Source organism: Emys orbicularis, chromosome 4 (assembly GCF_028017835.1).
Source record: "Emys orbicularis isolate rEmyOrb1 chromosome 4, rEmyOrb1.hap1, whole genome shotgun sequence".
Lineage (NCBI taxonomy): Eukaryota > Metazoa > Chordata > Testudines > Emydidae > Emys > Emys orbicularis.
This window is the reverse complement of record NC_088686.1, coordinates 10,129,681-10,145,114: the sequence shown is the minus strand read 5'-3', so window position 1 is coordinate 10,145,114 and position 15,434 is coordinate 10,129,681. Positions and strand designations below refer to the sequence as shown.

Sequence of the window (15,434 nt, the reverse complement as noted above, 5' to 3'; positions counted from 1 at the left end):
GGGGAGGGGAGTGGAAATAGATATGCATTGATAGAACTGCATTGTAATTCCTCTTGCTATGAGCTACTGGTTAGTTTAGCTTCAGAAGTTTAGAAATCTTTCCCACTTAAACTAGTTTAAGAATGGTGAAATGTTTGCCTTGAGGAAGGTGTGTGGTGGTGCAGATAGTGTCTCTGGCTTTGGTAAAATGTGTTTACATAGATTGGTATTTGACCCTTCTGATATGGACCAGATTTTTGGATTCAATGCAGATTGGCCTTCAGTTCTGGAATAAAGGAATCTGAGCACTCTTAGAAAATTTTCTATGTGGATAATGATTTGCCTTAGCCAAATCAAAGGAGACAACTGACAGAATAGATACAAACTCCATGAAATTAAAATCCAATAGCTTCTTAGTTTGAAGTGTCTTTATCATATGGCATGCTTTTGTTGCAAATATGTGTTTTCCTCCATGGGATAGAAATAGCTGTAGAGTTAAAAAAAAATTCTTTTCTATTTTCATAAGGAATAATGTACCCCAAACTGTACATAATTGAGAATTCCATTGAGCCATTCTAATGAAGTATGATTAATTTGTATAGTCTTTTCCCCAGAACCACGGTTTGAAATTGGAGCTTTAAATTATGTACACTTTCAGGATCATAGTTAGCACTCTTCAAAAAGGATTAAAGCGGATTTCCCTATTTCTCTCTCCACCCTTTGCCTACTTTAAAAAATGAATTTGACAAGCTGCTGAGCTGCAAGGAAAGTGTTGCATCCCACAGCAATAGATGAAAGTTAATATTTTTGCTTTTATGGCGTTCAAGCTGTCATGGCTTTCAAAAGTTCTTCCCGCTGTGGCTTGACAGCTTCTGTTTTCAAACTGTTTCCTAAAGTATCTAATTAAATTGTTGTGACACTTTTTTGCACTGTACCCTGTAGATTAACAAACTATCAGACCATGAAATCTAGTATTGAGATGCCTTCGCTAAGAGTTCTGCCGCCAGCCCCCAATCATCCAAAAGTTGGAGCACTGTATTTATCTGCTCTTGGCTGGTGCAGTGTGCGTGTCTCTCTCAAGTAGCTACAGCCTAAACCATGTAAGTCTTTAAAGATCTAAATTAGAGGTGGGGGCTCAAATCATCTTGAATCAGAATATTCCTGACTAAGAGGGCTTGCAATCATATCCAACTCTGAACTTTCCAAGAGTGAACTTGCAGCCAAAATTTTGGTTTGAACTCATCATTCAATATGCTTCTCAGCATGGACAAATAAATGAAATGGAAGTGTCTAGGTTAATCTAACTTAGAGAATGTTCTCTGAAACTTTAGAAGTCTTCATAAAAGAAATAGGGTCAGACTTCTGTGGCATGAGAAGTTGTGGATTGGATTTGGCTAGTAAAAACTAACAGAAAATAGCATTTCTTTTTCTTGTTAAAAATTAAGCTACATCTAACCATAAACTACATGTTTCTCATGAAAGCAAGTATGGTCAGACAAACCTTTGCACATACAAAAAAGGACTAAGGAGCAGAATTTGAGTTTTTCCTCTGAACAAAATTACTGTTCCTGTATTCATGACTGACAGGTATTTAGGGCCCTAATTTTACAGCCTCTCCTGTCTGTGTCTTGCCTTTATGCATGTGAGTATTCTCCTCGGAATCAAATCATGCACGTGGAAAAATGTGCAGAATTGGGGTCTAGAGTATTAAGTTGAATTCCATTTTAAGCAACTGTTAAACTTAAGTGCAGTTTTACCTTTAAAAGTGACTTTGTAAAAACATGGGGGGAGGGGTTTGTCTCCATTATTTCACTGACTGCTGTATTAGAATTACGCAATTTGCCAGTAGTGTCTTTTCTGTCACCCCTCCCGCCTGCCAGTTAAAGCTTCTGCAGGATAAATTATGTCCTCATCAACACTAGTTACTTCCATTAGTGGTCAATGGGGTTGCATAGGTACAGTTAGGGCCATAATTTGGCTTGCAGAATTGTAGTGCTAATGATAGGCAAGACAGAAGAACCCAGCTTGACACTCAGATCTCAGCTTTAGTTTGTAGTGCTGGTACAAATCCAAGTTTGGTATGGAAGTCATTGAGAAATGGGGAACTCTAATCAACTAATCTTTTCAGGATAAGACCATCTATGCACCTTTACTTGTAAACATTAGACAGTGAAGTGGGGAGATCTATAAATGGTCTACTTTTCTTTAATTCTGATTTCTATATTTTATGCTACCTATAAAGGCCCAGGTGCAGCAAGCTACAGTTATTAACTATCTCCAGCGTGATCTAAAAAAGCTTGTACTAACCACTTCACAAGTGGAGAAAAGAATACGTAGTGCAGTCTAAAGACTATGTATGTTACAATTTGTTGGGAAGGAATTAGCCTTCACACATGCGTTCAGTGACTGGGTACAAAATGAACTGGTGGTAAATTTAGAACAAGAGACTGATAAACTTATATTGAAATGAATAACAGACGAAAGGCTGTCTACTGTAATCTTCCCATGTCCCAAAAAGGGTAGTGTAGTTCAAAAAATGTTATTTACACCTTCCAAAATTTAGGTCTCAATTAAATTGTACATGTATATTTGCACAACTCAGTGTCAAGTGCCTGTAGCCTGCTACATTCAAGGCATATGTTCATTTAGGACCATATTACTCAAAATTTTAAAAGTCCCAATAAACCTAACAAATTACAACCTTTAGTCACTTTCCTCCACAAACTGCAAATATTTAGGAGTTAAATATGTGCTCATTTCTTGTTTAAAAGATCAGTGATTGAGTCAGCAGATAAAATGGAAAGTTGTCAAACTAAAATGAGTTCTGGTTATTGTAACGTACCAAGTGTCTGAGCTTTGCTGAGAGAATTCCTTCAAAAACTGCGTGCGCTCTTCTGCAAACCCTAAGGTGATCCAGTTCTAGCATTAAGGCTCTTACAACAGTTAACCTGTCATGTTGTTTACATAGTTAAGTTTCAGAGAACTAAATAGTTTGGAGGAGAGGGAGATTCTTCCATATGACTTATGTATCAGATTAGGTATAAAGACAAAAGCATGAAGTGGTTATAACGGGCGAATAGTGGAGAGATCTTGTCATCTACAAAGCTCCATCCCTATCTTAGCTCCATGATACTGAAAGCAAGAGACTGCTACTGCTGGAAAAGAAGACAATAGCACTATGGCTCAAGTGGAGGGAGAGGATTAGTGTTTAACCCTAGCTGGAAACACTATGGTGCTGTGTATGGCAGAAGCACCAGAGTGACTTTGGATTTGAGGAAGTTAATTTTATTCGAGTGCAAGATCACTGTGGTGGGGAGTAGCCTTGAATGTCATTAAGAACTTCTCCCATTTTGAATTACAAGATGCCGAGCATAAAGAGCAAATACATTCACTTGGGAACCCTCAGCATGATGGCAAAGGTTTGGATAGTATTTGTTTACTCCAAGTCTATTAGATGACTTTTCACTGATTTCAGCTACAATACTGACCTAGTTGTTGAGGATGGAACCAGACCACCCCACACAAGCATATGCCATCAAATTACATTAGTCAAGGACTTGTGGAAAGACCTAGACTACAGCTCTGGAACACTTTCAAAATCATTCACAACAGCAGAGTAAAAGGAGGCCCTTTCTGGCTCTCAACAGCCTTGGCTCTTAGAGCTCAGCTGGCTACTGTTAAGTTCACGGATCTTTTTATTCCCATTTCAATCTTTCCTCCCCTTCCACCCGCCATTATTCTCACTGATTACTTACAAGAAAAAAAAATACAAATAGATAATGCATTCGTTTTATTTCTTATTTGACATCCCCTGTACTACCTCCATTCAGTAAATACATAAAATGCAACATACAGAAAAGGCCCCACACTTTGGGCCTTTTCAGAGTGGTGAAACTTGTATACTGGTAAGGACATACTTGATGAAGGGAATTAATGCATCAGCAGTGAACTGCTCAAGTTACGGTACTAAAACAAGTCCATTAGAAATGGAGGGGACACCAGCATAACATTTCTCCCTTCATGGGTGGAAATACTTGTAGAGAATGAACTTAGAAATTAGTCCTTGGAAGTTTGAAATGCAGGATATTACTATAGCTTACAAGACCCTTTCCAGCACCAGTCTTGTATCTATTTACAGTAGAGAGACTGGGTGTTAGGATAATACTTTGCCAGAAGCAGTGACTAATAAAGTGGTATTAAAGGTCATGTAGGCGAGAGATGTCTTTTTACGTAGAACTTGTACTCAGCCAAAATACCATTTGTACACAACAGATACCATAATGCCAATATTAGTTTATCGTGATACTGATCTTAATATTGCATCTTTTGTTGACAGATGTGCAGCCAGGTTCTCTCGAAAGTCATGGAGATAGTTGTATTGCTGAAAAACGTACAATCATATTTAGCAAAAGTGCTGAATGTGACAGACATGTTAATAAAGTTTTAAAAGAGATATTAAATACTTTGTGGTTTAGGCAAGGCTCTAGCTATTAGGGTAGGATAAGACCCAATTGGGGCAGATTACCCCACATCTGCCTACTGCACAATTACTACACCTTACTCTGAAGCATTTGGTGCTGGCCACTGTTAGGACAGAGACAGGATGATGGACCTTAAGTTTGATCCAGTCTGGCAACTCCTGTGTTCCTATTATAGTGAAGTTGGAGATATTATAATTCTGGTTGTGGTTGGCATTAAATGGGAAACTGCTTCATTTGTGAATAAGTAGCTCCACTCCCTCTGCATATAGTCCAAGAAGTAGAATACTGCTTCCAGCTAGCTGAATATAGGGCACAACAATCTACATAGAGTGCTGGTAGGCCCATTCAGTCTTGAGTAAAGATTCCAAATGGTGTAAACTGCATAACAAGTGTTCAAAAATATTATAGGCAATCGGGAATTAAAACAGATCCCCCATATCTAATAAAAGCAGGGTGGGACTCCCCATCCTCTCCCTAGCTTCAGTAAACAGTGCTTACTCTGCTCTCCACTCTGACTTAGCTGAAGTGTGCCTGCTTCCCAAATCCTATTCGGCTACTTCAACTAGCAGTAGGCAGCATTCTCTGCCACTCCGCCTTCTTTAGAAGGCATTTAAAATAACATTAGATCTAGAAGTTGTGGTGAGATCTTGACTGGTGTACATTCTCTGGCTTTATGAACTACATATAGTCTTGCCCGTTTTATGACCTATGTATTCTGAGTAGGTTTAATACTAGCAATGGAACCTGGGCAGAGGATGACAACAGATGATAAATGGAAAATGACAGCTAGAATAGGAACAATATGTAAGTGTGAGTTGGGGAAGAGAAGAGTTTAAGAATCAAGGCAGATGATCAAGGTGCAATGAGGGATTTTGGTAATATAAAGGAAGAGGCAACAACGCCTACTACGAGCCATAGGTGGGAGTGGGGTGGAGGGCAACAGGGGAGAGAGGTAAAGAACACAGCAACTGGTTGGGGAGGCGGTGGGGATAGAATGGCTATTGGCAATAAAGGAGGAAAGATGTGAAGTTCTGGTGTAGACAGACTGAGGTTGAGTTAGTGTGATAGCATGTGACTAAAAGCAGCTCAATCCCAACGTTCAGAGGTAGTAAGGGCATGAATTACTAGAGACCTGCTTTAACTCTCAGAAAGACAAAGGCATCTCTTCATGAAGAGAGATCCTAGTACAGAGGCACAGTCCCACCAGAGGTCTTCTCCATTTTAGTATTCCCTTCCCCCTACAGCCTCCTTACCTTTATTGTCTGTATTGCCCCAGATCCTCTTAAGTCTCGGAGGCTCTCTATTGCCTCTTGGGGTTCCATTGCATCAGATAATTGAAGCAAAAGACATGCAGCTACTGTAAGGAAAAGAGATGCATAAGTATGCATGCTAACAGTCATCTCTGTATGTAATAAAACTTCTGCTCACTGATGTTTGTGCTTAGACAACCACCGGAGTCTCACGGCCACTTCAGAACTGGAATTTCTTCATCATACGAAGGTCCACAGATCTGTTACAATGGATACTTCAGCCTGGTTGCAGTTGGGGGCAGAACCAGGCCTGCCAGTCATTAGCAGCAGGGAAGTTTGCTCAAGTTTTCCCTGCATCCCCAGAAGCTCCCCCAGCGTTTCTGGCTGCAGAGCTTTTTGGAGGGAAAGTCCAAACTTTAATTCAAAACTTTAACAAGTTGGCCCCGTAACATCTCGAGGGCTGCGTTTGCATTTTGGGAGATTGTTGTTTCAGCTCCGTTCCCCTTCTGCGGTGTTTGCAGCTTTTGGCACCCCTCAGGCTTTGGGGAAGAGAACTAAGCTGAGAAAAAACAGACAAAACGAGAGCTGTCTCCTGCTTCCCCCTCATTGAGGGTCATGCAGGGAGCTCTGCGGGCAGAGTGCAGTCCCCACCCTGGCAGGAATGGAGGCAAGTCACAGTGAAGATGTGGAAAAGGAGACAGAGGCAAGGTCTAGTTTGTTCCCTTTACAAATCAGACAAGAGGTCTCTCTGCACTTCTATATTTGAGTGCACAGAGCTATGGTGCATTGTTCATGGGCTTTTTTTTATTCTTTAACAAGTCTGACTAGAGAAGTTTCTTGCTTGATCAGTACCATGAACTCCTAAATAAATTGGCTTGAGCCTGCTCCATTTATTACAGTGGATGCCTGGTCAGGCCGGATGTGTTCTCACCCATATTTCTGTCAACAACTGTAGTAACCAAGGCCTGTCAAACTATAACCAATCTTCTTATAGGAGGCTATCAAACGTCTCCCATTTTCCACACGACTCCATAAGGCCTCCAGTGTGCAAGGGCACCAAGTTCCATTTCCAACTCAGAAACCTCTGGTTCATAATGCATTTTGTTCCTTTAGGCACCAGACTAATATATATTTTAGTTCTATTACCAGAGGAGAATGTGGCTAAATTGCATCAATATTAAGCAATGACATGGGGGGAGGAGGGAAAAGATGCTTACTGAGACATGAGCGTCCAAGTCCTCCGTAACAGCTGAAAGAAAAGAAGGACTTGTTTTAATAGTGCAGTAGAACTGGGGCCTTGTTGTGCTTGGTAATCCTTGAGAGATCAAGATGGCTGGAAGCTACTTCCCTCTTTTGTGAACCCAGTGGAAAAATAATTCATTCAAAAATACCTTGACTACAATTCCACGGTCTCCTATAATCTAAGGAAACAAGCCTCACAGTACAGGCTTGGGACATTAGAGTTGTGTGAAAATCCAGTCCTTTGGTAAAACCCGTGGGAATCCGCCCCTGCCAAAGAGTTGTGTTCTAGATTCACAGAAAGCAAGATCAGATCATTTTGGTAGATTTTATGCCCATAGCTTCTCTGGTGCCCAATGGGAAAGAAGAAACACTGCATCCAATGGAAATACCTCATCCTACCTCTAGATCAAAATTCCTCTTCCCCACCCAAAGTCCATTTCTTAGTGGATTAGTAGAATGCACCATGATATCCTTATGTAAGGTGGATGGCCTGAAGCAATGTAGACTTATTTTTTAGTAGCCATTAGTGTCTCCTAAAGGCTCAAGGTATGTCACCCTGGCAGCTGCTGTGAATTTTAGTTTCTCTCAGGTAGTACACCCTGGGTCACCCCACTAGACCAGCTGGGAAAAGGGGGGGGAGGCTCCAGGTGTCCAACCCTACAAGGCCTAGCATTATTTCTCATTGAACGGGTCAAGTGTGTGCCAGAAGAAGACACGGTGAAAGAGAGGGAATGTCAGACAGTTTGAATTAACCCTAAAGGAAGCCAGCCAACTTTCATTTGACATTGTTTATTATACATTAAAGTTTTGATTGTTCATCCATCTGGAGGGAAATTGATAGATTCCTTGTGGAGATAGGAAGGAAATAGGAACTTACTGTATTAACGTTTTCCGGTTGTTTTCCAGACAGCCCCTTAGTTCTTCCAGAATGGTACAGCAGTTGGCGATGTCAGGAGTGTCTCCATCAGGAATAGGATGGTGGTGCACAATAATCCCATGCTGCTGGTAGGAGTTTAGTAGGTTTGGCACCCGATATTTTGAGAGTTCTCCTCTGGTACAGAGCACAAATATATCCTGTGTCCCATACCCCTTTAATTCTTCTGCCAACAAACCAAGACACTTGCAAATAAAAAAAGCCTATCAAGTTTAAGATCTACGTAGACAAAAATGCTAATCAATTCAATTTCAGGGATTAATGTGAGAATCAGCAAGAACTAAAAATTCTTCTCCACATTAGCCAAGTCCCCTCTTTTCTGATCACCTTTGAGCAGTCATGAAGGGACTTTTGCTGATACAACACAAGTCTTTGCTACAAAGCATAGGTGTGTTAGAACAAAAGATTGAGGAATCATGTTCACTACCACAGCATTAAACAGCAACCAGTGGAGATGTTGTGGTTAGCACAACTGCTGGTCAGCTAACATTTTGGTTCTAGTATGGTTTACCCATGACCAGCCGACACAAACACTAGAAGAACTGTAGGGTTAACCATGAACACTGTGTTTATACTCATTGGTAGGACCCTGAAGTTGGCAAGTTACTGAAATAAAGATTAGAAGTATTTGTGCTTAGGCTTTGAACTAGCTCTTCTTGGGAAGCTTGCTATCCTACATTGGGATTATCAGAGCTTCCTGTTATGGCAGAGGAAAAAACTAAAGACAACTGCCTCTGGTTATGGGCTGTACGTACTCAGCAGTGAGTACTCTCAATTGGTAGTGAACCCATGTAAGAGGTGATGCTTTTCTCTTGCAAAAGCATCTCAGTACGTTAAACAGTGCCCACAGCTTCGCATTCTCCAAGCACATTGAGCACTACAGAAGCCCGGATTAACACAATTGCCAAATCAATACTCCCTCAGGAACTTTTCACCCAGTAAAAGGAAACACTACATGTATTTGTAAAAGGGAAACTCTGAACACTAATGCAGATGGCACAGCTTAACTGTCATGATTGTTTCATTTCTGAGAAGATACACATGGTATCTGGAAACACAGATTTGCTGGTTAGAGAGATTATGTGATACAATCTCCAGTCTAAGAGAGCAGGCAAGCTTCTAGTGACTAAAATAGTAAATTTATGCACTTTTAATTCACCATGTGCATTTGAAAGTGCTTACTTACAATATGAAAAAGAAAGATCTAAATTAGTGTAGTGGTCCATATATATACAGTATATAAATCGAAAGAGAGCAAGAGCATGTGTTCATGGGTATGTCTATGTAGCATGTGTGTGTGTGTGATATATATATATATATATTATATAAACCTACCTATATCTTTCTGAAGATTTCTTCTAACATCCTTGAACCTACAACCTAAAATAAAATATGAAGTGAGTTGTATGTAATAGAAACATTTGAAAAAACAGTTCACTTTCACAAATAGAGTAGTTGTGTAGGGGAGTGCAGACAGGATCATCATGTTTAATAAAGTAACAGGGCAGCTTTTCTGAGCCTGTAACTAAAATTTAGTTTTTAAGCCTTCCCAAAAGAGAGCTTCTGACATGATTAACTGGGCTACACTTAAAGAGATTGGCAAGATATCAGCAAGAAGTGAGATAGTTGTAGGGTTATTAGTAGGAAGATTCCCTCCCTCCCCACAAGTTCTGGCATACAACGGATATTAAACTCTCCTCCCTACTTGGGTTTGCAGCGTGTCATTATCATTACCTTATTTTCTCCCACTTCATTCCACAAAGAAGAGCTACAAAAGTGCTTTTAACACGATGCATATACCCAACTATGAGAGTTATCAGGACAGAAAATGGGCACAGCAATTCCTGAAACCCAGGGGCAATTGCATGGGTTGCGGTATAGTGTAGAAGGCAAATGTGTGTGGCTAGATTGCATGCTCCAATTACTGCTCAAACTATTCCTCTCCTCTAGGTCTGCTCACTTTAAAACTGCCCTTACCACCTTTAGAATTAGCCGCTCTCTGGAAGACATTTGTTCCCTTCTGAAGATGAGGTGTTGGGATCCTACAAGTAGGAAGCTATAGCTGCCTGCCTCCAACAGGTGGAATTTTGTGAGGCAGGAGCAGGCAGGCAGTGTTTAAAGAACAGACATGAGTTAAGAAGGGACACAGGTAGTTTAAAGACCAACATATCAAACATGTTTTCTATTGAACAGATTTCCAAAGCCTAAATGTTTATATAAAAAAAGTGTTAAACGCATGTGTTTAAAGTGTCAATGAAATTCTGTTTGGAATTAAACAATCCCCATTTTGGCATTTGCAACCCAAACATTACAACAGAATGCTAGTGCATGAGAACAAGACAGTGATAATTGATTCCAAGCTGGGAGAAATACAAGCAGTCAAAAACACAAGTGGTTAAAACACGTGAAATACTTAACTAATATTACATTTTTATAATGTAACAGTGTAGGATTTTTCAGATGTGATCTTTAGTTTGACATTCCTTATAGTGGAAAAATTTGGCTTTGTCAGAGTTGTCCCATTTCATGGGCTTGTATTGCCATTTACTATCATAAAAGGTACTCCAGTTTGGAAAGCACACTAGTTTATCAGCAGTTACCTTTCATCACTTCTCCTGGATTAGCAAAACAGTCTCAGGCATCAAACCAAGAGATCTGATACCTCCACTCTTTCCAATATTGTGTGTGCAGAAGACATGTATATCACTCCTCTAAGCGAGTAAGGTTTAGAGAGATCTTTGGAGACAGCACAATTTCCTCCTAGCTTTAAAACATGCTTTCTACCAAACTTCTAAAACCAGCGCTACGTACCTGGCAGAGAACATACTCCCAGAAACTGAGAACAATAGACAGACGACAGGGCTAACCTACCAAAAGAAAATGCAGAATATAAACTTGAATTCCAGCTCAAGTTTTCAATACTAGACAGCTACTTTCTCAGTGGGGTTGTGGAAAAGTTATTCAGCAGTAGTCCAGTTTGAATAGCAAGAATTACAGCCAGAAAACTTTGTAGCATTTACTAATAAAAGAGAATCACATGTCCACACTACAACATTTTATTTCTGATCACATGTATCATACGCTTAAGTGAGAAGAGGTACATGAAGTGTACGCACACAGTGAAGAAGTTTTAACACTTCTGAGGTGTATATTAAAAGTATCAATACTTCATTCCGAAACCATTTTACTATTTGATTAAATTTCACGTTGCCTCCACTGTAAGAGCTATGGATCAAATCTTCTTAACCTACATCATCTTCACATATCAGAGGGGTAGCCGTGTTAGTCTGAATCTGTAAAAAGCAACAGAGGGTCCTGTGGCACCTTTAAGACTAACAGAAGTATTGGGAGCATAAGCTTTCGTGGGTAAGAACCTCACTTCTTCAGATCATCTTCACAGTGTGTCAGAAATAATTAAGAATTAAGTTGCTCGGGAATTAAAGTAAATGGATTTTAGTCACTCACAAGTTATGTTTTAATCAGAGTCTGGACTAATATCTTCAGGTTGCAGAGAGACATGGCAGTTATACTAGCAAGTTTAATTGTCATGTATGTCCAGTGTTTGATTTCATTACTATTTCTATGACTTCTCTGAAATATCACTGAAGACAGTGGCCTGCTGCAGGTTTCTTTAGGATAGGTACTATCTATTGTCCAGCTGTGTGGTTTTATGAATATTTAGGCCCACATTTAGTGCAGGTATTTAGTTGCAAGCAGCATACAAGTGTTCTTCAAACCCTATATATGTTACTTGGGATATTTCTGAAAGGCCAGAAATTGCTGAGTGAAACATCTGCTAGGGTATCTGATTACAAAGGATTTTTTGCTCAAAAAAATATTTGTCTTACCATGATATCTGAAATGGTGTCTGATCATCTTGAATAGGCTCTTCATCAGATGAGTCAAACTCGTTTGCTTGCATTGCGCCAGGCTTCAATAGAAGAGTAATTGCTATAAGGAATTGTTTGTCAACATTTGAGGTGTTGCAAGCACACTACAGCAGATGAGTTTTTTTTCTTTAGTAAAAGGTTACCATTGTTCATGTAGGATGCATTACTTATAAGACCACTTTGATGTAGCTCAAAAGTTTAGTTTAAGATGATTGACTGCAACATTACTGAACGTTAGCCACTATCTACACTCAGGTTCAATCTTATATAAGATTTTGAATACTTGTCTGTAGCTCTCTGCTATGTAAATAGTTCATCAGGCTTGTGAAAAAAACAGGTTTCAGATAGTAAAAAAATTACATCAGGTTCTTTTTTTTTTTTTTTTTTTAAACACCTGTCACTCTGAAGCATTCACATGAACATAACATACTTGAACAGAAGATATGGATGTTAGAAACAGGCTCTAATTTTAATGTGCGAATAAGAACTTTTTTTCCTCAAGGTTATGAGCACATCAAGGTTCTTGTTATTCCTATTTTGAAAGTTTTAGAACTGTCTATGAAGCGAGAGGGGAATCAATGGTGATTCAGAGCAGTGCATTGCTAATAGGTGATCGATCAACTGTTATCAAATGTTAACAAGAGGGAAGTGGGTGGAGCAGTGAACGTTAGGAGGCCTATAGCTATCTTAGCTGGAAGGTTGGTATGGCACCTACTACACAGCTCTGAATAAAACTGGCTAGCTCATTTTATTTTATGATCTTCACCATATTGATCTCATTAGATAGTTGTTCTGCATTCTAGCTAGTGAATGGAAGAGCTGCAAACAAGCAATTTGTTAGATGTTATCTGACTTAGCATGCCTAATTTTGAAGGAAGTGGTAGGAAACAAGCCACTGAATGGACTAAAGTAATGAAAAAGTCATCTAAAGCAATATGTACACAAGATAGGATATGTGCTCAGCTCAAAGTGCAGAAAGTAGTTTCTTGGATTCTTTAATATCAGATGATCCATCAAATGAAACTGTCTATTGAAGACAACAAAAACATTGATTAGTTTGATGATCCTGCAAATAAGACGTTTTCAATGCTATTGTCATCATCACTCCAGTCAGAATAATTGCTAACAGAGACTTCAATTGTGTCTGTTCATCTTTGTCATCCAGAGATTAGCAATTATGACACTAACAACTGAAAGGCAAAGACTTGAGCCTAAAGTGTTCTTTAACACTAACCTCATCCCCCTCAGTGTAGCACAAAATGAGAAACGAAAAGAGACTGAAGCACTTCACCCTGAATATATCTCCATAAAGATTTTTAACTTACAAGTCCACTAATACATGCTGCTAGAATCAGTAGTAACATTAGTATAGCAGAACCTCTGCATTACGAACACCAGAGTTCCGACCTGACCGGTCAACCACACCCCTCATTTGGAACTGAAAGTACACAAACAGGCAGCAGAAGGCAATAAAAGAAAAGAAAAAAAAAGCAAACAATACAGTACTGTGTTAAATGTAAACTGCTAAAAAAGGGAAACTGAAAGTTTAAAAAAAGATTTGACAAAGTAAGGAAACTGTTTTTGTGCTTGTTTCATTTAAATTAAGATGGTAAAAAGCAGCATTTTTCTTGTGTATAGTAAAGTTTCAAAGCTGTATTAAGTCAATGTTCAGTTGTAAACTTTTGAAAGAACCACCATAATGCTTTGTTCAGAGTTATGAGCAACCTCCATTCCCAAGGGTTTGTAACTCTGAGGTTCTACTGTACAAGACTGAACACTAGCAATGACCTAACAACAGCTAAAAGCATCTATGCAGGGGGAAAAAAGGCATCTCTACTTAATGCTAAGGATTCTACATCTGAAAAGAAAACTGTGCAAGCAGCTGCAAATGCCATCCAAATAGGGAAAAAAATGACAAAGTTGTCTTGTTTCGATAAACTGAAAATAGGCAAGAACTTCAAGTGTTTTCATCTTAAACATCTGACATATAGATGTTTAGCAAACTAGTTAAACCTTGTTGAGAAAGTAGTGACAGTCCTAAAGCACACTGTGGAAGTTTAGAAGTTTTCCTGCAACTGCTAGCAGCTTCTTGGGTTTGCTGGTTGAAAAAGGAGGACAGATCACTCCCACTTCCCAACTACACTTGGTGGAACACAGGAAGGTTATGGCAGTTAGATGCATAAATATATTGAAATTTGCATTAAGCGCAAGGAGAACTTTCATCAAAATATAGCATGTTTTACATAACAAAGGAACTGACAAAGACACTAAGTTTACAAAAGCAATTAAAGGGATTTCACAGATTACAGGCTATCACCCAGACTGCAACAGTAATATAAATCTGTCTTGAACTAATTAAAAGAACTGCAGTCACAAAAATCAAACTCAAAAAACAATTCAGAAATGCTGTAGAACCTTTCCAATACTTAACCAATGTGACAGATCCCAAACCTGGATGTCACAGGTTTAGATTCCCCTGCCACCGTCAAAAAGTCTAAAACATGGTTGCTACCATGAAACCCCAATATCCTTCCTGCTATTCTAAAACTTAAAACTGAAGACCCAGATCTGTTTGTGAAGGAGGTTGCAACAAAAATGAGCAAGTAAAATAAGGGAAGACAGGACAGCTGAATTCAGAATGTTGTCAGTTTTTATGGCTTGTGCTTCTGTCTAGTCGAGTCTGCATCAACCAAATATGTATTGAGCACATTCAGACTGGTTTGGTCAAACCCTTGTAATACATAGGCTTGGTCTACACTGGGGGTGGGGGAAAGACTAGCTGCGATAAATTGACCCCCGCTGGATCGATCGCTAACCGTGGATCCAGCAGTAAGGTAGACAAGCCCATAGTAGGTGATGAAAAAGGTGGTACATTGGTTACATTATCAGTTTCTGTAGGCAGGTACAAGAGTGATAGCCCTAACTAATTAGACTGGAGACACTTCTTGCACTTTACTTAGACAAGTGCAAGATCTCCATTAGAGACAAGGTGTATGCTTTTTTTTTTAAAAAATAGTTGAGGAATAAATAAGTTTACTAAGGCCCTGTCTACACTTACAAGCTTACAGCAACAGAGCTGTATCGCTGTAAGATCGCTTGTGTGGCTGTGTTATGCAAACGGGAGAGAGCTCTCCCGTCGACATAATAAAACCAGTTCAACAAGCGGCGGTAGCTATGTCGGTGGGAGAGCATCTCCCATTGGCATGGCGCTGTGCACACGAGCGCTTATACCAGCAAAACTCATGTCACTCGAGGGGTGTTTTTTCATACCCCTGAGCAACAAAAGTTTTGCTGACCTAAGTGCTAGTGTAGACATGGCCTAAATGAATCATAGTATGCATTTCATTTCTAAAACCTCTGTAGGTTTTTGCCCTCCCTCCCAGGAAAAAGTGGGGTATTTTGTATGATTGGAAAAAAGTCACAATTCTGTACTATTGTCAAACAAAAGTTTCCACGAGCAACCTTGAAGAAATAATAATGGGGGGAATAGCTCAGTGGTTTGAGCATTGGCCTGCTAAACCCAGGATGGTGAGTTCAGTCCTTGAGGGGGCCACTTAGGGATCTGGGGCAAAAATCAGTACTTGGTCCTGCTAGTGAAGGCAGGGGGCTGGACTCAGTGACCTTTCAGGGTCCCTTCCAGTTCTATGAGAGAGAGAGA

At 39.7% G+C, this 15,434-nt stretch overlaps 1 protein-coding gene across 1 annotated transcript; it reads right to left on the bottom strand.

Annotated features, from left to right (window-relative positions):
* Window positions 1–4,273: 4,273 nt before the first annotated feature.
* On the bottom strand, window positions 4,274–11,803 carry CDKN3 (cyclin dependent kinase inhibitor 3). The gene is made up of 6 exons (XM_065404170.1): window positions 11,735–11,803; window positions 9,222–9,266; window positions 7,830–8,052; window positions 6,928–6,959; window positions 5,714–5,817; window positions 4,274–4,360 (listed from the first exon to the last, which is right to left on the bottom strand). Exons 1-6 carry the CDS (start codon window positions 11,778–11,780, stop codon window positions 4,274–4,276), a joined length of 537 nt encoding a protein of 178 aa, XP_065260242.1. The 5' UTR covers window positions 11,781–11,803.
* Window positions 11,804–15,434: the final 3,631 nt, after the last annotated feature.

Excerpts from the sequence above, each read along its gene's own strand:
- CDKN3 (XM_065404170.1), bottom strand. The coding sequence starts at position 11,780 with ATGAAGAGCCTATTCAAGATGATCAGACACCATTTCAGATATCATG. Across the intron at positions 9,267-11,734 it reads ACACCATTTCAGATATCATG|GTTGTAGGTTCAAGGATGTT; the intron begins GTAAGACAAATA and ends ATTTTATTTTAG. Across the intron at positions 8,053-9,221 it reads AAATCTTCAGAAAGATATAG|AAGAATTAAAGGGGTATGGG; the intron begins GTAGGTTTATAT and ends GTTTGTTGGCAG.